Below are 23,641 nucleotides of genomic sequence, written 5' to 3' on the forward strand. Positions count from 1 at the left end.
TTCCTCGGGGTGAATATCACAAGTGACCTGACTTGGTCTAACCAAGCAGAGTCCACTGCCAAGAAGGCCCACCAGCACCTTTACTTCCTGAGAAAGCTGAAAAAATTTGGCCTGCCCCCTAAAACCCTCACTAATTTTTATAGGTGCACCATAGAAAGCATTCTTCTGCGGGTCCATCTCGGGTATGGAAGTTGTCCTGTCCAGGACCGGAAGAAGCTGCAGAAGATCGTGAACATAGCCCAGCACACCACACAAACCAATCTTCCATCCTTGGACTCATTTTACACCACACGCAGTCGGAGCAATGCTGCCAGGATAATCAAAGACACGACCCACCCAGCTGAAACACTTTTTGTCCCTCTTCCCTCTGGGAGAAGGTTCAGGAGCATGAAGATTCGTACGGCCAAATGTGAGAACAGCTTCTTTCCAACTGTGATAAGACTGCTGAACAGATTCTGGGCCGTACCTTCCAAATATCTGGACCTGACTTGCACTACCTTACTTTCCCTGTTCTATTTTCTAATTATGATTTATAATTTAAATTTTTATTAATTTAATTCGATTTGTACTTCAGGGAGCTCGAAGTGCAGAATCAAATATCGCTGTGATGATTGTACGCTCTAGTATCAATTGTTTGGTGACAATAAAGTAAAGTAATTGAATGCATGAGATGATGATTTAAGAAATCACAGTATCTTGAGTAATAAAAATGTTAATTTCAGTCCAATATTCAACATGGCTGGTGTTTGGATTGTAAAGAATGAGTCAGTTTAGTTTTACAATTACTGAAAAACCTTTTCGATACCAACACAAAATAAAAAGAAACATGAAATTTTATATGAACTCACTTTTCTGATGTTGAAACATTGCTTCCAGAAGACTGCTACTGCTCTTGGAGGGGGATGGGTGGTTATCACCTTGTTTCCTTCATGTTATGATGCCTCTTGACATAACCACAAATTTTTTAGTTTCGAGCTTTTATTTGACAGCAAAGCATATTGCAAAAGTTGACTTAAATAACTTTTTTTTTTGTGAATCCCCAAGTTCAGAAACTTTTATGATAGTTATGCTTTGTTTTCAGTTCTGTGGTGTGAGATTGATTTGTTTGACCAACTCCAGATATTAGTGTTTGACATTTGAACTAGTCAGCTGAGACTGGAATTTCCATTTTAAATGGCATGCCAAATTCAGACCGATCATGGCAAATATAGAGCCTTACAATCCCAGTTATTCAATATTATAAATTGAGAATTACTCTAAAATGCAGATTAGCCAATATTAAATATAATTGATGGGGAGAAAGACCACCAAGTTCTGGGAAAGAGGTGGTTAGAGTTTTGACAGATAGCATAGAGAACATGGACAGCCTGCTTTATATTGGAAGAAGCTGGCAATTTGGTTTGGAAGAGCTGCAGGCATCTATCAAAAACTGCATGGAGAATAAAGCCAAAATGAAGTAGAGACTGGAATTGTGCCAGTTGGATTACAGTAAATGACTTCACCGGGCTAACAGGTTTAGACCATAAGACATAGAAGCAGAATTAGGCCATTCCACCCATTTAAACCTGCTCCACCCTTCCATCATGGCTGATTTATTTCCCTCCCATCCCATGCTTCTCTGTTGTCCCAGTAACCTTTGATGGGCTGACTAATCAAGAACTATCAACCTCCACTTTAAATATACCCAATGAATTGGCCTCCACAGTGACTTGGTCTGTGGCATCGAATAACACAGATTCATCACCCTCTGGCTAAAGAAATTCCTTCTTAACTCTGTTCTAAATGGATGTCCTTCTATTCTGAGGCTGTATCCTCCGGTCTTAGGCTCCCCTACTATAGGATACAACCTCTCCACATCCATTTAATCTAGGCCTTTCAATATTCGATAGGTTTCAATGACATCCCATATTCTTCTAAACTCCTGTGAGTACAGGCCTAGAGCCATCAAATGCTCCTCATACATTAATCCTTTCATTCCCCAAATCATTCTCGTGAACTTCTCCTGGGCCCTCTCCAATGGCAGCATGTTTTTTTTGGATACGGAGCCCAAAACCTCTCTCAATACTTCAAGTACGGTCTGTCCAATGCCTTATAAAGCCTAACATTACATTCTTGCTCTTCTGTTTTAGTCCAATTGAATGAATGCTTTCCTTGTCACAGACTCAACCTGCAAGTTAATTTTTAGAGAATTCTGCATGAAGACTTCCAAGTCACTTTGCACCTCCTGATTTTTGAATATTCTTCCTGTTTAGAAAATGGTCCGCACCTTTACTCCTTCTACGAAAACACATGACCTTATATTTCCCTACAATATATTCTGTCTGCTACTTGTTTGCCATTGTTGCAACCTGTAGCTGTTTCCTCAGTACTACCTGCCCCTCCACCTATCTTCAATTCACTTACAACCTAAGCCTCAAAGCCCTCAATTCCGTCATCCAAATTATTGACATACTGTGTAGCCTGAAAAGAAGCAGCCCCAACACTGACCATGTGAAACAGCACTAGTCACCAGCAGCCAATCATTCTTTGCCTTCTACTAGTCAGCCAATCTTCTATCCTTACAAGTATCTTTCGTGTAACACCGTCAGCTATTATCTTGTTAAATAGCCTTTTGTGCAGCACCTTGTCAATGTCTTCTGAAGATCCAAGGAAACAACATCCACTGACTCTCCTTTGTCTATTCTGCTTGTTATTTCTTCAGAATTCCAACAGGTTTGTCAGGCAAGATTTCCTCTGAAGGAAACCATGCTGACTTTGGCCTATTTTATTATGCACCCCCTTGCAAGTACCACGAGTCCTTACCAACTGACTCGAACATCTTCCCAATCACTTACTCAGTCTATCTGGCCTATAAATTCCTTTCTTCTGCTTCACTCCATTCTTGAGGAGTGGAGTGACATTTGCAATTTTTCAGTCCTCCAGAACCATTCCAGAATCTAGTGAGTCTTGAAAGATCATTACTAATGCATCCACAATCTCTTCAGTTACTTTTTTCAAAATCCTGGAATGTAATCCATCTGGAACAGGTGGCTTATCTCCCTTAAGACCTTTTGGCTTTCCTAGAGCTTTCTCCTTAGTAATGGTAACAACACTCAGTTCTGCCCCCTACACGCTTGAATTTCTGGTATTTTACTAAGGTGAAGACCAATGCATAATACTTAAGTTCATCTGCCATGTCTTTGACCCCCCCCCCCCCCGCCTCCCTCAATCACTACCTCTCCAGTGCAACCAGTGTCACTTTCCAGCAGTCCGATATCCATTCTATGGAAAAGAGTACAGTCAATGTTTTGGGCCAAGACTCTTTGAAGACCCAAATCAATGACTGTATTCTTTTCCATAGATGCTACCTGGCCTGCTGAGTTCATACAGCATTTTGTTTGTATTGCTTGGGTTTTCTCTTTACGATATCCACTATCACCTCTTTTACTCTTTACATATCTGGAAAAACTTTTGGTATCCTCTTTTATATTATTGGCTCGCTTATCTTTCATATGTTATCCTTTCTTTCCTTGTTGCCTTTTCAGTTGCCTTCTGTTGGTGTTTAAAGCTTCCCAAGCCTCTGGCTTTCCTCTAAATTTTGCTATATTGAATGCCATTTATTTTGCTTTTATGCTTCTCTGACTTCCCTTGTTACCTATAGTTGTCTCATCCTCCCTTTAGAATACTTCATGTTTAAGATGTATCTATCTCGTGCCTTCAGAATTGCTGCTAGAAACTCCAGCTATTGCTGTTCTGCTGTCATTCCTGTCAGTGTTCCCTTTTAATCAACTTTGGCTAGCTCCTTTCTCGTGTCTCTAATTCCCATTGCTACACTGCAATACTGATACATCTGACTTTATCATTCCCTCAAAATGCAGGGTGAATTCTTTAATTATAATCACTGCCTCCTAAGGGTTCCTTTGTCTTAAGCTCCTTAATCAAATTACACAACACCCAATCCAGAATTGCCTTTCCCCTATATACTGCTCTTAAAAACCCATCTCAAAGGCATTCTACAAATTCCCTCTCTTGGCATTCAGCACCAATAGTTTTTTCCCAGTCAACCTGCATATTGAATTTGTATTAGTATCCAAAAATTGGCCATGTTTTACCATAACTGTAAAACAAATGCAGAGTAGATGTGGTCCATTCCTTATACATACAATGGAGAAGCCACTTGAGTGACTTTCATGCTTTTTATGAGAAGTGGCCACAGTTTAAAATCTTTTCTGGTTGATCCAAACTATTCGCCTGTTCAGGAGATGTAACAAACTTAAGCCTAATTTATTATCATAATTAGAAAACAAAGAAACTACATAACAAGTCATATAGATTTAAATAAAGTTTTCAGGGCTCACGATTCTTTGTCACCATTTGATTGCCGTTGTGTTCGGTGGAATTCCAAATTCCGACTCCCTCATGAAACCACCCCTGGATCTTAAGACGCTAATCGTAATTTCCGGCCAACAGTTGAAGTCCAACAAAACCAGGGAAGGCAGTTCAATATATTTATAAGCTTCTGAAGTCAGAGAGACCACAGAACCACAGAACAGACAAACTCTTTGATCTATTCTCATGCCATTAACTCCACTTGGTTTCTTTCATTCAAACAAGTGTTCAGCAAACCCTCATAAATCTATTAGACACTTTAATGGTCATTCTTATCCATTCATCCACCAATGTTTTGGAAACGACATTCCTAGGATTTACAAAAGATCATTAATATTGCATATAAGTGATAAGCCCAAATCCAAAAAGAATCCATCAAGCCAACTTGACAGACATCTGCATTTTAATACTGTCTCAACAGTGTTTGCCTTGTGCAGAGACTCTGCAAACACTACAAACAGACATACAGACTGCACATGTTCCAAGGAAGGTGTGTTCAAGGACAACATCAACCTCTCACAGCTGCATTTGGAGTGTCCCACCTATTTCAAAAGGGCTTCATGGTCAAGCAGAGCAGGGTGAGGTGCTTCAACTGTGTGCTGTCGAGTATGTCAGGCTGCTGTTTATTGATTACAGTTGAGTGTTCAACAGCACCATCCCCTTGGTACCAATCATTAAGACGCAAAACCTGGGCCATTGTACCTCTCTCTGCAACTGAATACTTGACTTCCTCACCTAGTGAGGATCGAAAATAACTTCTCCTTGCTGACCTCACACTTGTTGACAGGCACACCTCAAGAGTGAGTGCTTAGCCCACTGCTCTACACTCATGACTGTGGCTAAGCACAGGTGAAACACCTTCATAAATTCGCCGATGACACAACTATCGTTGGCAGAATCTCAGATGGTGATAAAGCATACTGGAGTGAGATAGATCCAATTATTTGAACAATATGTCATGACAAATGTCAGTGATAATAAACCTGATTTTGATCTTGTAGAAGGTCATAGATAAGTCTTTTATTTCCCAGGGTTGGGGAATCAGGAACTAGAGAGTATAGGTTAAAGGTGAGAGGGCAGAGATTTAATAGAAACCTGTGGGTCAGTTTTTTCACCCAGAGAATGGTCTGTGTATAAAATGAGCTGCCAGAGGAAGTGTTTGACACATGTACTTCAACATCATTTAAAAGACACTTGGACAGATACATGGATATGAATAGTTTAGGGATAAGAGACAAAACACAGGCAAATTAGACTTGCTTAGATGGACATCTTGTTTGGCATGGATCACATGCACAGAAGAGTTCCTTTTCTGTGCCTCATAGTCATAGACTCTAGGACTCTAAATATGAGTAATGCAGTTAGTAATTTCTATTAAATTCATGATGGCATAAAATAAAACCACACATATATTCAGATGGCAGTCTTTTTGCTTATCCTCTAGAGCAGAGATTGATGTGTGCGAACACCTTTCTGGTAGGTCACAGATTCATGTGCAAGTGCCTCTGGCTTTACTTGACCACCATCACCTTAACTGAATTACTGTGAGCTCTGCCGCCTATTGCCTGTTGTAAACACTTAGGGTCACAGAAGCATTCTTTAACCATGTTGAAGGAAATTCTTCCCCTCTAAATCTTTATGTCTGTCTCTTGTCATGGCTCAGTTTAAGAACTGCTGCTTCAGAACATGCGTAATGTCATATGAGAGTTATCAAAGCATATGACTTGAAAGCCTAATTTTAATGTGATTTTGTTTTGCCCCAGTTAATTGAATGAATGTATTGTCTGGAATTTCTTTCTTGCACTTGTTGATAATTTTAGATATATTTAGCCATTAAGTGAACGAGCAGTAAGAGCATATAGCTCGCAATGTGGTTAAAAAATAAGTAACTGTAAGGATCAGGGTGTGAAACATTTGAAATTGTACTGGCGCTTTAGAATGTGTCAGTTCCATAAGCACATATGCCTTATCATTGCAAATAAGATTTGTAAGTGCCATAGTAGGGCCTTAGTTATAAGTAAGCAAAGGCTTGTTTTTCATCTTTGATGGGACTATACTTGTAGCTACAGAAACTCAGTACGGTGGGTGACTCTTAAAAGCTTTCTGAAATTTCCTATCAAGAAATTGTCTAATGTCACAAGATGCTCAGTTTTGGGGTAATTATGATTGACCAATGAGTGCAAGTCTTACTGACAATGTCCAAGCTCCATTAATACATTAAAGTACGGTATGTATGTTTCTTATGGGGCAGATTAGGATGCATTGAATTTACACTGTTTCTTTGAGCTGATTAATGGTGCAAAGAGTTTTAAACCTGAAATTCATAACTGAAAGGTTCTCTCTAGTCATCTTGATTAAAATAATTAAACAGTTTTTCCCGTAGAGAGTGGAAACCCCATTATGAAAGTGATCGGTAAAATTTGTGGGGATCAGTTGAAGATTTGCAGCCATTTTTAATACTTGCTGGTAGTTTGCTTTGGGATCTAAATTTTCTCTTGGTAATTTGTAGTTTATCTTTTGCTCATTGTGGAGTACATTCATCAAATCTTTAATGCAGAGATTAGAGATTAAGGGAGCTAGGGCTTTACTCTTTGGAGAGAAGGAGGATGAGAGGAGACATGATAGAGGTATACAAGATATTAAGAGGAATATATAGAGTGGACAGCCAGCGCCCCTTCCCTAGGGCACCACTACTCAATACAAGAGGGGCATGGCTTTAAGGTAAGGAGTGGGAAGTTCAAGGGGGATATTAGAAGAAGGTTTTTTTTTACTCGGAGAGTGGTTGGTGCGTGGAATGCACTGCCTGAGTCTGTGGTGGAGGCAAATAACACTAGTGAAATTTAAGAGACTACTAGACAGGTATATGGAGGGATTTAAGGTGAGGGGTTATATGGGAGGCAGGGTTTAAGGGTCGGCACAACATTGTGGACCGAAGGGCCTGTACTGTGCTGTACTGTTGTATGTTCTATGTACATGTGGAACCCTCTCACTGAGCTCATATACAAATCTGGCTTGTTAGCCGACTCTAACAGCCAAGTGACTCAGTGGTGAGAGGGCAACCTTCATAAGCTATATACATCTAGGGTCGGTATGATTTGGGGTTCAACCAGGCAGGAAAGTTGGGATGTTCTCTTCAAGGAACATTGATTGTAGTGAATGCTGTGTAAACACTGCTTCATGTAAAGTTATCATTTGCCAGAATTTTAACAGGTCATACACCAGCATAAAATTACAAAGGAAATATATTTGCCAAATTTTCAACTTTGATAGTTACAGAAAAGGAAAAAATTAAAATTTGAGCCCTTTGCAGTTAAACTGGTCCAAAATGCACATAAACGTTGGAGCTTATTTCTGGAGTAATCGGGGTATCACTTTACAAATTAAACCCACATTCTGTGTGAAGGACACCAGCCACAGTTCAAACTTTCCGCAAAGACATTCTTGAATGAACTGGCTCTCTCAGGAGTATTGGCACTTCCTCCATGCAGCCATTCATCTGCACAAAACACTTCTAACAAAGGGGTCTCTCCTTTGAGTGGCATTCTGTGGCATCTTCCTTTGTGCCCTGCTCAGCAGCTCCCACTCAAAACCCCAAACCAGACTACTGTCCTTCAGAAATCTGATCACACCCAACTCTCCTGAATCTTACACTGGGCAGAAAGTTACAACACGTACCAAGACAGTCCTGGTTGGCTGACGCAACATTCCTAAATTGGACAACATGGCTCCTTATCTTTAGCTGAGGCTGAAACAGCATTACTAACACGACACACTGCTTTGGCAGAAAACTTCTAAAATAAAACTACCTCAGAGCATAGCTGTAGAAATCTTAACCAGAGCATTACACATTGAACATTGAACAATATATCCAGGAATAGGCCCTTCAGGTCATGATGTCTGTTCTAAACACAATGCCATTGAAATCAATCTCTTGTATCCCTCCATTCCCTGTATGTTCATGTGTTCATCTGGAAGCCTCTTAAACACCACTATTGTATCTGCTTTAGCTTGTAACCATTTGAAAACAAAATCTATATCAACAAGGTACTTGGTAATCTGACAAAATCAATGAGATTTTGTGAAAATAAAACTTACTTATTGGGGTTATTTAAAGAAGTGATGTGTTGTCAACAAAGGTGAACCAGCGGAGGAACTATATTTGAATTTCCAGAAGGCATTTGAACAATGCAGCATTAAAAGTTATTGTGAAAAATAAAAACTCATAATGTAGGAGGTAACATGGTGAAATTCTTTTTTGTGGTGAGAATAAAAGAACCATCATCTAAAAGATGTGTGGCCAAGTGGTTAAGGCGTTGGACTAACAATCTGAAGGTCGTGAGTTCGAGCCCCAGGCAAGGCAGTGTGTTGTGTTCTTGAGCAAGATACTTAACCACACACTGCTCAAGTTAACCTCGCGATGGACTGACATCCTATCGGGGGTGGGGGGGGGAGGGAAAGAGTTTCGTACACTCAGTCACTTCACACCACGGAAACCGGCATAAGCACTGGTCTGATGTGGCTCCAGATAACATCTAAATGATAGGTGGCTGAGATGGAAGAGGATCTGAATGACCAAGTTCATGATTTGCAGACTGTTTGTACTTAGTTACAGCAAGTAATTAGGAAAGCTAACAGTGTCACTGTTTATTGCTAGGGGAATGCAAGTGCAGGGAATTTATGCATCAATTACACCAGGCTAGGACTACATAATACAATACTGTGTACAGTATTGTTCTCTGTAATTAAGGAAGGATATAAATGCATTGGAAGCAGATTGGGGAAAATTTATTAGGCCCCTACCTAGAATGGCCAGTTTGTCTTGTGAGGAAGACAAGGTAGACTTGTATCCTGGAGTTCTAAAGAATTATAACACATGGTGTTCAAGATTCTTAATACGGTACAGAGCAGAGGAATACTTTTACTTGTGGGAGGTATTGTTGAAAAATGAATTGTCTTTTTAAGATAAGAATTGAGTCTTTTTCTCTAAGTCTTGCATGTCCACTTATCTTGAAGAGTTGATTTGAATGCTTGTAACAATTTTTTTGTGTTTGGCACACATTAAGAAATGCAATACAAGAGGAGTTACAATTCTGTAAAAATGGAAGAGGATGATTTTTACTGTTGTTGACAGATCATTTCAAGAGGGCAGTGATGCAAGAATAACCATGTATCAAAATAATTCTGAAGATATTAGAAGATGAATTTCACTCAGATTTCTGGTGAAAGAATTTGCTTTTGTAAGTTGGAGTTGGGGGAAAATACTAAGCATTCAGAATTCAAGGATGTTGCAAGGATCTTACCAGGATCTTTACAAGGACATTGCCAGAACTTGAGGACCTGAGTTATAGGGAGAGGCTAAATAGGTTTATTCCCTGGAGCGTATGAGAATGAGAGGAGATTTGATTGTTATATAAAATTATGAGCAGTATAGATGAGATAAACCCAAGCAGTTTTTTTTCCCACTGTGCATGGGTGAGATTAGAACTAGAGGTTGTGTTAATGGTGAAAGGTGAAATGTTTAAGGGGAACATGAGGGGCAAATTCATTCAGAGGTTAGTGAGCACGTGGGACCAGTTACCAGCGGAAGTGGTGGCTGCAGGTTTGATTTTGACATTTAAGAGAAATTTGGAAAAGTACATGTATGGGAGGGGTATAGAGGGCTGTGGTCTGGGTGCAGGTTGATGGGACTAGGCTGATTAATAGTTCAGCACAGGCTAGATGGGCCAGATGGCCTGTTTCTGTGCTGTACTGTTCTCTGGTTTTATGACTCTAATAGTAAAGTTAATGAAGGAAAAAAAAGATCAGGGAAGAGTTACAGGAACTACCGTAGGTTATTTGGTGAGGGTGAAAGAAGGCTGTAAACAATGAAATGGATTTGGTTGTTTAGCTTGTTCCTAATAACTGAAATCTAAGGAAGGCATTCCTAATAGTGGATGCAGTAATTGTTAAAGCATTTCAGGAATGTGTTGAATTCATCTACCTGCATGTTAGCTCCCTCCTGTGTTTAGATCATGTGTAGTTAGTTCCATTTTGAAAGTGAACACTATTCCATGGTGAGTTGCAAGGGACCTTGTAAAAAATGTGTTGATTCACTGAGCAAGAAACACCAACACGTTCTTTTCTCTTTTTTTGGGATGGAATTAATCACTGGCTTCTGTGGCGTATGGTCATTAATAATGCATGAGATTTATAGTTTAATTATATGTTATTGCCTTTGATGTTTAAAAATGTATAATTACATATTGGTGAGTGCTTTGTGTTTTAATATAACCATGTCCTTGCATGGTGAGGTAATGTGTAACTGGGAATGTAATCAAAGGTCATGTATTTAATAAACAAAAGGACAAAATATTATAAGTGATTATCAAAAATAATTCATCTAGGAAGTGTTCTGATACAAAATATCGAAACCTTGTTTGACAAATGAGTAAAAATCTTTAAATTGTATGTTTGGGTTTTAAAACAGGAAAAATTACTATTGTTCAAAAAAATACAAGCATAGCATCGGGAAGAACCTCATTGAAGTCATTCACAGGAGCTCAGGCATGTGGAAAAGAGCATTGTGCTTTGTCAGGAGGAAGCTGTTTTATGTACTGCTTCCTGCAACACTTTAAATCCATTTGATGGAGGCTAAAATATATTTTCACTCTGTAATGTTCTGTCTGCAGGTTTTAAATGAGCTTATCTAAAAACAGTGCAGATGATTCGATGATTTGGAAACACTTTAATTGAAACAAAGGCTGGAATAAGGAAGCAGAGAAGAAGGATGAGTCTGCTAAAACCTAGTGGGTTGAAAGCTCCCAGCAAGATTGCCAAGCCAGCAAGTACTGCAGTGAAGCAAGCGGCTACACAATCTGCAAGTAAGTCATTAGAATCTCCTGTCTAGACTTTATGTATGTTGTAAATGAAGTCTAGGTTAACCATTGTGGAAGATTTTGCTTTGCTTTACGTCTTGGAGCAGTGCTTTGTTAAATCTGTTTGATGGAGATGTATATAATGAGATTCATTGCACAATTCTGCTGTCTTCTTAAGGTCTGTTGGGCTTTAAGCTTCAACTGAGGTAGTTAAATAGTAAGGTATTGTTTTAGGCTGCATTGTTAATATGAATACTTGCACAGCTTAGGTAATCAAATTTCAACCTTTTTAATTGCCTTATGATTCAGTTGCTTTCTAGTTAGTTTGCATGCTAATTATTTCACACAATGACGAATAGTGGAATATCCAGTTTTATGAGATACAAGCCAACAATATATTTCTGATTTGGAGAATCGTGAGTAGTAAATTGAAATTTTCTATGCTGTCCCTTTGTACTTTCCATTTACCTTTGTATTCATCTTTTAAATACTGGCACTATTCCAGTATAGAATAGACTTTTAATACTTAATATGGCTTTCTGTGGGCTGTTCAACATTTATTTCATTAATTGAAATTAGATTTAAATGTAACCTTTATGTGGCATGATGGGTGTGGTGAGAGGAAAGAAAAGGAAATAGTAATTCTGTTGTAGGGAAATGACAGTATGCGGTTTTGAGGCTGTAATGAAAGATTAACGACATTGGATCTACAGTGATAAACTGCTAGATATCATCAAATTTTGTGAGTGAGATGGAACCATAATTCACTGCAATAATGTAAGGTTACACTTAAACATGTTATTTTTTCTTTATAGCTTCTGTATCTCTGCTTTAAATAGTTCTGTGTCATAGTTATCCTTAAATGAAATCTTAAATTATTACAGCATTTTAATGGTTCTAATTTGTATACCTGTTGCTTCAGTACTATTCCCAAAAGATGTACCTGAAATAGCCTTTAGGGAATCCTGTAAGTTTTAACTTGCAGGTTAAGCCAATGGTAACGATGGCAAATCCAATGTCAGCATTCATTTCAAGAGGTCTAGAATATATGAGCAAGGATGTAATGCTGAGGCTTTATAAGGCATTGGTCAGACTGCATTTGGAGTATTGTCAGCAATTTTGGGTCTCTTATCTAAGAAAAGATGTGCTGGGGGGCGTTCAGAGGAGGTCACTGGAATGATTGGGTTAATGTACAATGACTGTTTGATAGTTCTGGGCCTGAACTCGCTGGAGTTTAGAAGAATGGGGGAGGGTGGTTCTCATTGAAACCTATTGAATATTTAAGTCTAGGTAGAGTGGATGTGGAGAGGATGTATCCTATAGTGAAGGACTCTAGCACTAGAGGATATAGCCTCAGAGGGACATCCATTTAGAACAGAGATGAGAAGCGATTTCTTTAGCCAGTGCAGTGCATCTGTAGAATTCATTGCCACAGATGGCTGTGGAGGCTAAGTCAATGAGTATATTTAAATCAGAGTGTGATAGGTTCTTGATTAGTCGGGGTGTCCAAGGTTCCGGAGAGAAGGGAGGAGAATGGGGTTGAGAGGGATAATGAATCATCCATTATGAAATGGTGGAGCAGACTTGATAGGCCAAGTGGCCTAATTCTGCTCCTATGTCTTATGATCTTACTTCACTGCTAAAGCTAAAACTTGATCATGGAAGAAAAAGTAATATTGCAACATTTGTTAATCTGCAATGACAGATAAATTACGTAAGTGATTGCAAAAATTTAAGTAAATGCAAGGGGAATGGTATAAAAAGTACAGAATATATCCCCTTCATTATTGGAGACAATCTATGTTACCTCTGTAACTGGCATCAATACCTCAAGCTTTTTCCTGTATTTGTGTATCTCCTGTGTATTAAAGAGCAAAAGCTGACCAAATATTGTAATATTTTGGATGTTGAAACCAAAAACATTTCTTGTTCATGATATGGGTATTGCCATCATCCCCGTTTGCGCTTGAAAAAGATTTTTTGCCCAAGGAATGAGGAGCAATAGCAGGCATCCCTGTCATGATAGCATGTTACATGGAGACAACTTTGAGTTTCACGGCAGATGTCCAGCCTTTAACCATTCTTTGGCAATAATATTCTAGTTGCTTTTCTGGTCTGTGGTGACCCCCGAGTAATGATAGGGGATTCAAATATTGCAATTTCATTAACAAAAGTAACAATGTGAAGAAATGAGAACAATGTAATTTCATTACCAGGAAAATCCAGAACTCTTAATGACAGTGATGTGGAACTGAGTAACAGAGGGCACTGGTTTATAAGTTAGCAGCTGAGATCTAAATTGTGCATGGGGGTACTGGAATTGGTCATTTTCAGCTGGTGAACAGGGAAAAATTGATGAAGATTTGCATCCTGTTTGAAAGTCCAAATGACAAAATCATAAGTAACACAAAATAAATCCAGGTTGAGGTGTCCCAACATTTCAGAAGTTTGAGGATATTCAATATTTAAAAAGAGCGAATATCCTCTTGAATAGGGAACCAGTGGGATTCCTTAGAAAGTTAGGATGAGTAAGCCACCACTAATATGGGACAGTGGAGTTCAGGAAAATGGATAAATAACAAAAAGCTAAGCCATTTAGATCAAGTGAATCCAGTATGATCAATAGAAGAATTTTAAGTATATTAGAAATTATTGGTTTGAGGAAGTTTTAGACAATAGATGGAGGAGTAGGTCATTAAGCCCTTCGAGCCAGCACCGCCATTCAATGTGATCATGGCTGATCATCTACAATCAGTATCCCGTTCCTGCCTTCTCCCCATATCCCTTGACTCCGCTATCTTTAAGAGCTCTACCTAACTCTTTCTTGAAAGCATCCAGAGAATTGGCCTCCACTGCCTTCTGAGGCAGAGCATTCCATAGATCCACAACTCTCTCGGTGAAAAAGTTCTCAAAAATCAATATAATTGCGTTACATGGTTTACATATAATAGAGTTCTAGACGTTGATGACTTTACATGTATTGTACAACAGGTTCTAGGCAGTACTGGAAAATGATATAGATATGGAGGCTATTTTTATTTAAACCCTCTATAATATAGTAACTGATGCCAGTGGGAACCATGCAAGTAATAGCTATATGACATTGACAATTATTTTTAAGAATTCTTAATGAAATACTCAGAATCAAAAGTAGAAAAAACAGTAAAAATTGAAGTAAAGAGATGAAATAAGTAAAGCAAGGGAAGGGAAATACACTGAAAGAATGAATGATGTAATTAACAATTTATTTTCAAATCTCCCATAATTGAGATTTGAAGGACTGACACCACTGTTTACAAAGAAGAATTAAGATTTGGAGATTATTTGGCAACCGTTAAGCCTTAATTTCTTATTAAATTCAATTACATTTGAATCTGTAACTTGGAGTATGCTTATTTGGTATATTGTGGGAAAGAATGCTATTTGACAAAGCATCAGTAAAAGCAATAAAATATGGACATTAATATTCTGAATTTCATTTTTAACTGCAGAAGTTGCTGTCATATTTAATGTTTGTGAGCACTAACTCACTGAATTTTCTACTAAATCAGCTTCTGCAGGATGAATATTCGTACAGTACAGCACGGAAGTCTTAAGGATGTGTGTAATAAATCTGTAAAGTGAAGATGCTTCCAAAAATAATGAAATAAAAAGTTTCTAAATAACCAAAAATTACTGTAAAGAGCAATAAATAGGTTTTTTTTAAAAAACTAAATCAAATCAATAAAAACACAAAATGCTGGCAGAACTCAGCAGGCCAGACAGCATCCACGGGAGGAGGTCTGGCCTGCTGAGTTCTGCCGGCATTTTGTGTTTTTATTGATTTCCAGCATCTGCAGATTCACTCGTGTTGCCTCTAAATCAAATCAATATTTGGTGTGACCACCCTTTGCCTCTAAAACTGTGTCAGTTCTCATAGGTACTTAGCCATGCAGTTTTATAAGAAAATCAGCTGATGGGTTGTTCCAAGCATCTTGGAGAAGTTGCTCGTTTGCTTCTGTCTCTCCAGGTAATCCCAGATAGCCTTGATGATGTTGAGATCTGGGCTCTGTGAAGGTCATAACATCTGTTGCAAAAGTTTTTTGTTCTTTTTGCTGTAGATAATTCTTTATGACCTTGGCTATGTGCTTGGGTCGTTGTCCAACTGCTGAATTAAGTTGGGATTGATCAGACGCATCCCTGATGGTATTGCGTAATAGATGAGAATCTGCTTGTACTTCTCATCATTGAGAATTCCAGTAATTCTGACCAACTCCATTTGCAGAAATGCAGCCCCAAACTTGTAGGGAACCTCCACATGCTTTACTGTTGCCTGCAGACACTCATCCATGTAGCTCTTCTACGGATAAAATGCCTCCTGTTTGGGCCAAAAATTCCAAGTTTTGACTAATCAGTACAAAACATCTACTCTTTGTGTTTTTGTACATGGGTGAGTCTTTTGGCTTTGTTTCCATTTTTTGGCAGTAACTCTTCCATGAAGACCACTTCTGATGAGTTTTTCCAGACTTTAGAGGGGTTCCAGGGGTTTCTGTGAGTTTAGAGCTGATAGCAGTGCTGAACCTCTTCCAATTTAGAAGGGTCATAAAGTTGATGTATCTCTCATCTGCTGCACTCAGTTTCCATGGCTGACCACTGTATATGTGGTCCTCAACTTTGCCCATTTCTTTGTGCTCCTTCAGAAGAGCTTGGACAGCACATCTAGAAACTTCTGGCTGCTGCAGAATTTCTGTTTGGGAGAGACTTTGCTGATACAGGATGACCAACTTGTGTCATGGCTCACTCTTGCCATGATGTAAGAATTGACGATTTGAAAGTTAAGCTGTCTCATCTGCCACACCCTCACCTTTTTAGTTTATTTGTCCTTTGCCAAGTTTGATTTCTTCTATTTCTGTTTCAGTTGATCAGTAACACCTGTTTGTTATCTTTGCTTAATTATGCACTGGGCTATCAACCTACAAAGTAATCAAGTTTGAATTTGAAAAATGGTCTTTTACTTAATATGTTACTTTCTTTAACAAAAATGTCTCTGTAACCTTTAATTTTTCAAAAAATGAATGTTTGGAAATTTAAAATTTGCATCTTTTTTTACTGACACACTAACGCAGAAGACAAAAATAAAGTCTAAAACATAATTTGCATTAAAGATCTAGGGTCCCAAGACTTGCCCTTTATAAATTGACGTTTTCCGTTCATATTCCTGAAGAAAGTTAGCATCATTAAAACGTCATTTTGCCTTCATAGGCAAACTTTGGCTTTGAGTACTAGGTTCAAACCTTGAGTTGAACTTCTGACTTTGAGAAGTTTGCATGTGCTTTGGATTTGAACTTAACAACATGTTCATCTTCTGCTTGTTGAAAAATCATAGTGCTCTTTAAAGAGTGGGGGATACTCCCCTGTGCAAAAATTCTCTTAAATGTGAAAGTCAGAATAATATCCTCAACTAAATCAAGTGGCCACTTAGGATTGCTTATGTGATAGAATTGCATCATGATGTTTGTTTACATCATATAAAGTAATTTTGTGGAGCTTTTGAAGTGTTCTGAAATGTTTGTAAAGGTCTCCCAAGTTAAAATGAGAATGATCAAACTTCATTTTGTATTCATCATCAAGTCAAATTTGAAATGCAAAACTTAAATCGGGCAAAAATTATTTTTGACCTGTGACATGTTGGCTTAGATATTCTGAGGAAATGTCAGCAGTTTTGCCTGGAAAGTCCCAAACTCACTGGCAGATTTGTTTTAAATCATTCCCCAGCTGTACTTTGATGTTAGAGTTTTTGCCACCCGGAAAGTGAAGTTGTGGAAGTCTGCAAAACCGACAATCTGCTTCTGATTCAAATTTCTAATCATCTGGAATATTCAGAAACTTTTGCAACATTTTGAAGGGTTGACAGCTGACTAAATTTGTCAGTCTGGCTAAGCCAGTAGTCATGCTGTCTCTTTTCTTCAAAGCATTTCCTGAATACAGCTTGTTTGGACAGGGAAGTGACTCTTTGCTGTCTGCATCATTTAGACATATAGGCTGTCCCCAAGGTAATGAGCAGGTTGCTTTTATAGAGGTCCGTAAGTCAATCTCACACTTGTCAGGAAATATACAATAATCACTTGATATGGTAACCATACCTCCACAGTATTGTACCAAAATAATATCGTAAACACATAAAGCTGATTAGAAGTGGAGAGAGTAGATTTACTCTGCTTTTTCCCCCCAGTCCTGCAAAAGAGTCTCAGCCTGAAATGTCAACTGTACCTTTTTCCATAAATGCTGCCTGGCCTGCATTTTGTGTGTGTTGCTCAGATTTCCAGCATTTGCAGATTTTCTCTTGTTAAAAGTAGAGAGGAAACTTGTTCTGACATTCATAGAAATGAACATACACATTCATTGGACTTTTTTTTAATAAAGCGATGGAAGCTTCCATGTATGTAAGGATTGGGTATCCATACATATCCAGGAGTTATGAATGCCTGACTGATGTGTATAGGTCACGTAACATGACAACAAAAGATTGTTGAGAAGCTGAATATGTCAGAAGTGGAAATCAGAAATAAGAACAAAATCTGCTAGAGTTACTCAGCAGGTCGGGTATCACCTCTGCATAGAGGCAGAATTATTTTTTCAGGTCATTGGTCTTTAACAGATGATTGTAGACAAATTGTTTATAACATAGTTAAATGCTTTTCAGAAACAGTGAATCAAGCAATTAATTTTTTGTTGATTCAAAATGAGTATTTATTGCCTTTCCAATCTTTAAGAAGCACTAAAGGATGTCAAAATGATGGCACAAATTATGCTTAACAAAATCCTGCAAACAACAGATGAGGTTAGTAATTAATTTATGTGGTGTTGGTGAGGGGATAAATAGTACTGAAGAACTGCTGGCTCTTCACAAATTAATTTGCATCTGAATAGATGGATTAAACCTCTATTTAGGATTTGCAAGTCTTTGGAATATGTCGCATTCTCTTAACACAGATTTCAGCTTTCTACATCCCGTTTTCTAGAATTCTTTGGTGAAACCCAAGCCTAATGCTGCCCAACTGAAAGAGTGCTTTGCTCAGACATTCAGTCATTGCCCCTAACATCACTGTCATTGTCTCTTGTTAGTGAATTCTGATGGTCTTCACTGATGTAAAGCTGCTTACCTGATTTTTTTTAAATATATATATATATATGAAGCACTATATAAAAGTAATTTATTGTGAGGCTAAGATCTTAATCTGACCGAGATAATATGATGAAATTTTGTATGTAAAGCTTTAAACAATAACTTTCTGATTGCAAGGCTGCTGTATTATCAATTGATCAAAGTTGGTGAGATTGTTGTTGTACAGCAGTCATGATGGAGTCTGCTTTTTTTAAAATCTATTGAAAATCCTGTGGAAACCATTGAGCATTGACCTTTCCAGTTGGTTTTCACATCTAGAAAGTCTGCTAAACTCAATGTAATTGCTTTCTCTCCTTTTCCAACTAAATAACTATGATGATAATCTTAAATCAGTGAAAATTTTTGATGTGAAAAGATGATATTTTGTTATGAATGTATGGTGCAACTTTAAATAGGAAAATACATTTATTGTAGTCAGAATCATGGTACAAATTTTATTTCATCTCAATAGCTCTGGATTACAAGATAGTTATAACTAAAGGGCACTTTAGTTAAAACAGGTGCATAGAAATTTCTTTTTGCATGTGGTGATGAAGCTTTGGAATTCTCTACCCCAGATGATTGTTGAGACTAGCTTTATTAGAAGTATTTAGATGGAGATAGATAATTTATTGAAAGATTGAAGAATTGAGGATGTGAGTAACTAGCACAGAAGAAGAGTTGAAGCCAGTGCAGATCAGCCATGATTATGGAGTTGTACAGTACAGCATGAAAACAGCTCATCATGCTCATGCCAACCTTTGTCCATTTACTCAGTTCCCATTTTCCCATACAAGATCCATATGCCTTGCCTGACTAAATCTCTCTTAAAATCGCAAACACAAGGAAATCTGCACATGCGGGAAATTCAAGCAGCACACACAAAATGCTGGTGGAACGCAGCAGGCCAGGCAGCATCTATAGGAAGAAACACTGTCGACGTTTCGGGCAGAGACCCTTCGTCAAGACTAACTGAAAGGAAAGATAATAAGAGATTTGAAAGTAGGAGGGGGAGGAGGAAATCCAAAATTATAGGAGAAGACAGGAGGGAGTGGGGTGAAGCTAAGAATTGGAAAGGTGGTTGGCAAAAGGGATTCAGAGCTGGAGAGTGGAAGGATCATGGGACAGGAGGCCTAGGGAGAAAGAAAGGGGAAGGGGAGCACCAGAGGGAGATGGAGAACAGGCAAAGAGTGATGGGCAGAGAGAGAGAGAGGGGGAAAAGGGGGGTAAATAAATAAATATATCAGGGATGGGTTAAGAAGGGGAGGAGGGGCATTAACAGAAGTTAGAGAAATCATTGTTCATGCCATCAGGTTGGAGGCTACCCAGACAGAATATAAGGTGTTGTTCCTCCAACCTGAGTGTGGCTTCATCTTGACAGTAGAGGAGGCCATGGATAGACATATCAGAATGGGAATGGGACGTGGAATTAAAATGTGTGGCTACTGGGAGATCCTGCTTTCTCTGGCGAACAGAGCGTAGGTGTTCAGCGAAACGGTCTTCCAGCCTGCGTTGAGTCTCACCAATATATAAAAGGCCACACTGGGAGCACCGGACGCAGTATTCTTGACAGTAGAGGAGGCCATGGATAGACATATCAGGATGGGAATGGGACGTGGAATTAAAATGTGTGGCCACTCGGAGATCCTGCTTTCTCTGGCGGACAGATCTTGACAGTAGAGGAGACCATGGATATCCATGGTCTCTCAAAATGTAATGATTGTATCTGACTACACCACATCCTCTGACAATAGATTCCAGAAATCAACTGTTCGAGTGAAAACAAAACTTTCCCCTCAATTCCTTTTAAAAATACTCCTCCTCACCTTTAACCTTTGCCCTGTTTTATTGTTAGTATCAAATTATAGGCAGTCTTGAGGGGCCACATGGATTACTCTTGTTCCTATTTTATTGTGTTCCAGTGCCTAAGAACAGGAATATTTAGCCAAAATTAGCCAAAATTTCTGGTGCACATCAGTTAAACTCAGGTTTGATCTGCGTCTAATGTCTGATGGTGTAATAATTTCATTATGCTTGCTGTCAATAATCACAAATGAAGAACGATATGTATGATTCTGTACAGACATTAATGTTCATGGAACTGTACTCTGACAAGAAATCATTGTCATTTAGACTTGAGGGGACATTATCAAAAGGATAAGTAACTTTTCAAAAGAAAATAGCAAGCATGATTTCAAATAATTGTCATTTTTTCTCTTGTATACAGCATCTGTTGCTACCACACAAAAAGCATCATCTGGAGAGAAATCTTCAAGCACATCCACCACGGAGGCGCAGGAAGAACATGTGTCTGACTTCAAGATTGGAGAACGCATCTGGGTAAATGGCAGTAAACCTGGTTACATCCAGTTCCTTGGGGAGAGTCAGTTTGCCCCTGGCCAGTGGGCTGGAATTGTTTTGGATGAACCAATCGGTAAAAATGATGGTTCAGTTGCCGGGGTTCGATATTTCCAATGTGAACCATTGCGTGGAATATTTACAAGACCTTCAAAGTTGTCACGAAGCCCAGTGGTAGATGGTGAAGCTAGTGGTTCACAGACTCGGGCAACATCTGCTTCCAGAGCAACATCACCCACATCTACATCGGCCAGTGGTGCAGCAGCTCCGTCTCCGTCAACTGCACAAAAAGCTGCACCAGCTGGAGCTCAGGATTCTGCGGCTATGTCCAATCTCTTAAAAACAGGAAGTGAATCTGTGTCGAATCTCTCAGAAGCTGGTTCTGTTAAGAAAGGGGAACGTGAATTAAAGATTGGAGACAGAGTCTTGGTAGGTTTGCTAAGTATTTAATGTTACTCAAGTAATTTTCATACTACTTGCACAAAGCACGATTTATTGGAATGTTATGCTAATCTCTGCCTCACCATCTAACATTACAAGAAGCATTCCAGAATCTTGCCCCTTCCAACCCTTAATGCTCACAAACCTCTAACTGTATCCTTGACCCAAAGTAACACTTGCTGAGAAAAATAGAAGCAGAGAATGTTGGAATCATCCAGTGGGTATAGCAGTTCATGTTTCAGGTCAAAGACTGTTCATCTAATACTGCATGACCTGGTAAATGTTCCCAGCATTTCCTGTTTTTATTTCAGATTTCCAGCTTCTGTTTTTCACCTTGTGGGGACAAAGCTGGATATAGATTTAGCAATCATTTCAAAGTAAGTAAATATATAGAACAAAAGTTATCAAATTACTTTTAGTATTCACAACCTAACTTTTTGTCATGATAATAAAGAAACCAAATCTATGTTTCTTCATTGTCCTGATCATGTGGAAAAAGCTATCTCTAAACTATCTTCCAACACATTTACCAACTGCTTGTTAACCTAAGCCTGTAGTGCACACAAAATGCTAGAGAAACTCATTAATTCAGGCAGTATCTATGGTGCGGAATAAACAGTCGATGTTTGGGGCTGAGATCCTTCATCAGAACTGGAAAGGAAGGGGCAAAAGCCAGAAAAGGAGGGGGGAGGGGAGGGAATACAAGCTGGTAGGTGATAAGTAAGATGGGTGGTGGGGAGGGAGGATGAAGTAAGAAACAGGGAGGTGATGGGTGGAAGGTAAAGGGACTGAAGAAGGAGGATTCTAACTGGAGAGAGCAGTGGACCTTGGAAGAAAGAGGAGGAGGAGAATACCAGGAAAGTGAAGTGTTACCTCAATTGGAAGGACTGTTTTGGGCCTCGAATGGTGGTGAGGAAGGAGTTGTAGGTGCAAGTGTAGCACTTGTCACGCTTGCAGTGATGTGCCAGGAGGAAGATCAGTGGGCAGGGACGAGTGGATATGGGAGTCATCTGGAGAGCAGACCCTACAGAGAATGGAGAGGGAGGGAAAGTGGTGGCTTAGTGGTAGGATCCTGTTGAAAATTACAGAAATTATGGAGAATGATATATTAGATATAGAGGCTTATGGGGTGATAGGTAAGGACAAGGGGAACCATGTCCCTGTTATGACACTGGGAGGATGAGGTGAATGCAGCTGTGCAGGAAATGGAGGAGATGCAGGTGAGGGCAGCTTTGATGGTAGTGGAAGTATTTGGAAAAGGAGATCATCTCAGATGTTATGGAATTGAAAGCCTTATCCTGAGAAAGATATGGCAGACATAGAGGAACAGAGAAATGTATAGCATTTTTACAAGTGAGAGGGTGGTAAGAGGTGTAGTCAAGATAACTGAGAGTCAGTAGATTTGTAAAAGATGTCAGTAGAAGTAGATAGTCTGTCTCCAGAGATGGAGACTGAGATCGAGAAAGAAGAAGTGAGGTGTCAGAGACAGACCAACCAAATATGGTGGCAGAGTGAAAGTTGGGGACAAATTTGAAATTGAAGAGCTCAGCCCTGACTGTCTTTGTCTTTCTGTTAAATTTTCTCCATTGCCTTTGTGTATATCCTTACCTCTATTTTCACCAATATTAAAGGATGTTACAGGAATCCAGGCATGAGTTTGTGCTGGAGCATTGTTGTGCGGTGCTTGGTGTCTAATTGAAATCTCAGTGTCAGTTTTGTCTCAATGCCATGCAGTGATAATTCAACCAAATGCAGCACTGGGGTGTTGACATCTAATGAGTATTAGAGTAAAATATCAACTCTGAGCCATGCATTTTAAATGTCAAAGTGCTTCCCATTTTGTACCTATCTGACATATTTTGATATCTTGGATACAGATGTGAAAACACTGTTAATTTACCTGATTTTGTATGCCATTTTCAATTTTTTTTTGAATAGTAGTGTTACTGCTTTTGAAAATTTAACATATTACAGTCAGAAATGATTGTTCATTCTGTTTAAATATTAGCCTGCACAGATGATCTGTGACCTATTGAGTCATTGGCATTTTCTTTTTTGTTTTTCAGTTTATGATATGGTTTTCTCATATGGATGTTTATACTTGTACTTGTCACTTGCCTCCTGTAACTTTCGTCATTCTTGGCAGTCACCCAACTTTTCACTTCCCTATAATTTTAATCTTGATTTACTTTTTTGTTGGATCTGTGATTTATAATTCAACAATTTATTTCACAGCTGAAATGAATTCATTCGCCCTGTCATTTTCCAATGTCAGACAACAATAGTTGGTAAAAATGCATAGAAGTGATTTTCCTGATTCTGGCCACTGTCATGCCTTTTCTGGATGGATTTGCTTGCACTACACTTGGCTCCTGATTAATGGAGACAAGAAATCTTAATGTGGCAAGTCCATGGTAAAGTGAGTGTAAATTGCAATTATAGAAATCTTTAGCTCAGAAAGCAGCCATCCAGTCCA

The 23,641-nt window shown here is 38.8% G+C and overlaps 1 protein-coding gene across 5 annotated transcripts in view; it reads left to right on the forward strand.

The window, feature by feature from the left end:
- clip1a (CAP-GLY domain containing linker protein 1a) overlaps positions 1-23,641 on the forward strand; it is a 160,354-nt gene that overhangs the window by 26,410 nt on the left and 110,303 nt on the right. For 4 of the 5 annotated variants that reach the window (XM_073065546.1, XM_073065547.1, XM_073065550.1 and 1 more), the window contains exons 2-3: positions 11,037-11,228; positions 20,594-21,153. In XM_073065546.1, coding sequence (XP_072921647.1) covers positions 11,135-11,228; positions 20,594-21,153 — 654 coding nt within the window. In that variant the 5' untranslated portion in view covers positions 11,037-11,134. Of the gene's footprint in view, positions 1-11,036; positions 11,229-20,593; positions 21,154-21,483; positions 21,543-23,641 lie in introns of those variants that run through there. The other variant, XM_073065548.1, reaches the window with a different exon arrangement.

This window comes from Hemitrygon akajei, chromosome 14 (assembly GCF_048418815.1).
Source record: "Hemitrygon akajei chromosome 14, sHemAka1.3, whole genome shotgun sequence".
In the NCBI taxonomy this organism is placed as follows: domain Eukaryota; kingdom Metazoa; phylum Chordata; class Chondrichthyes; order Myliobatiformes; family Dasyatidae; genus Hemitrygon; species Hemitrygon akajei.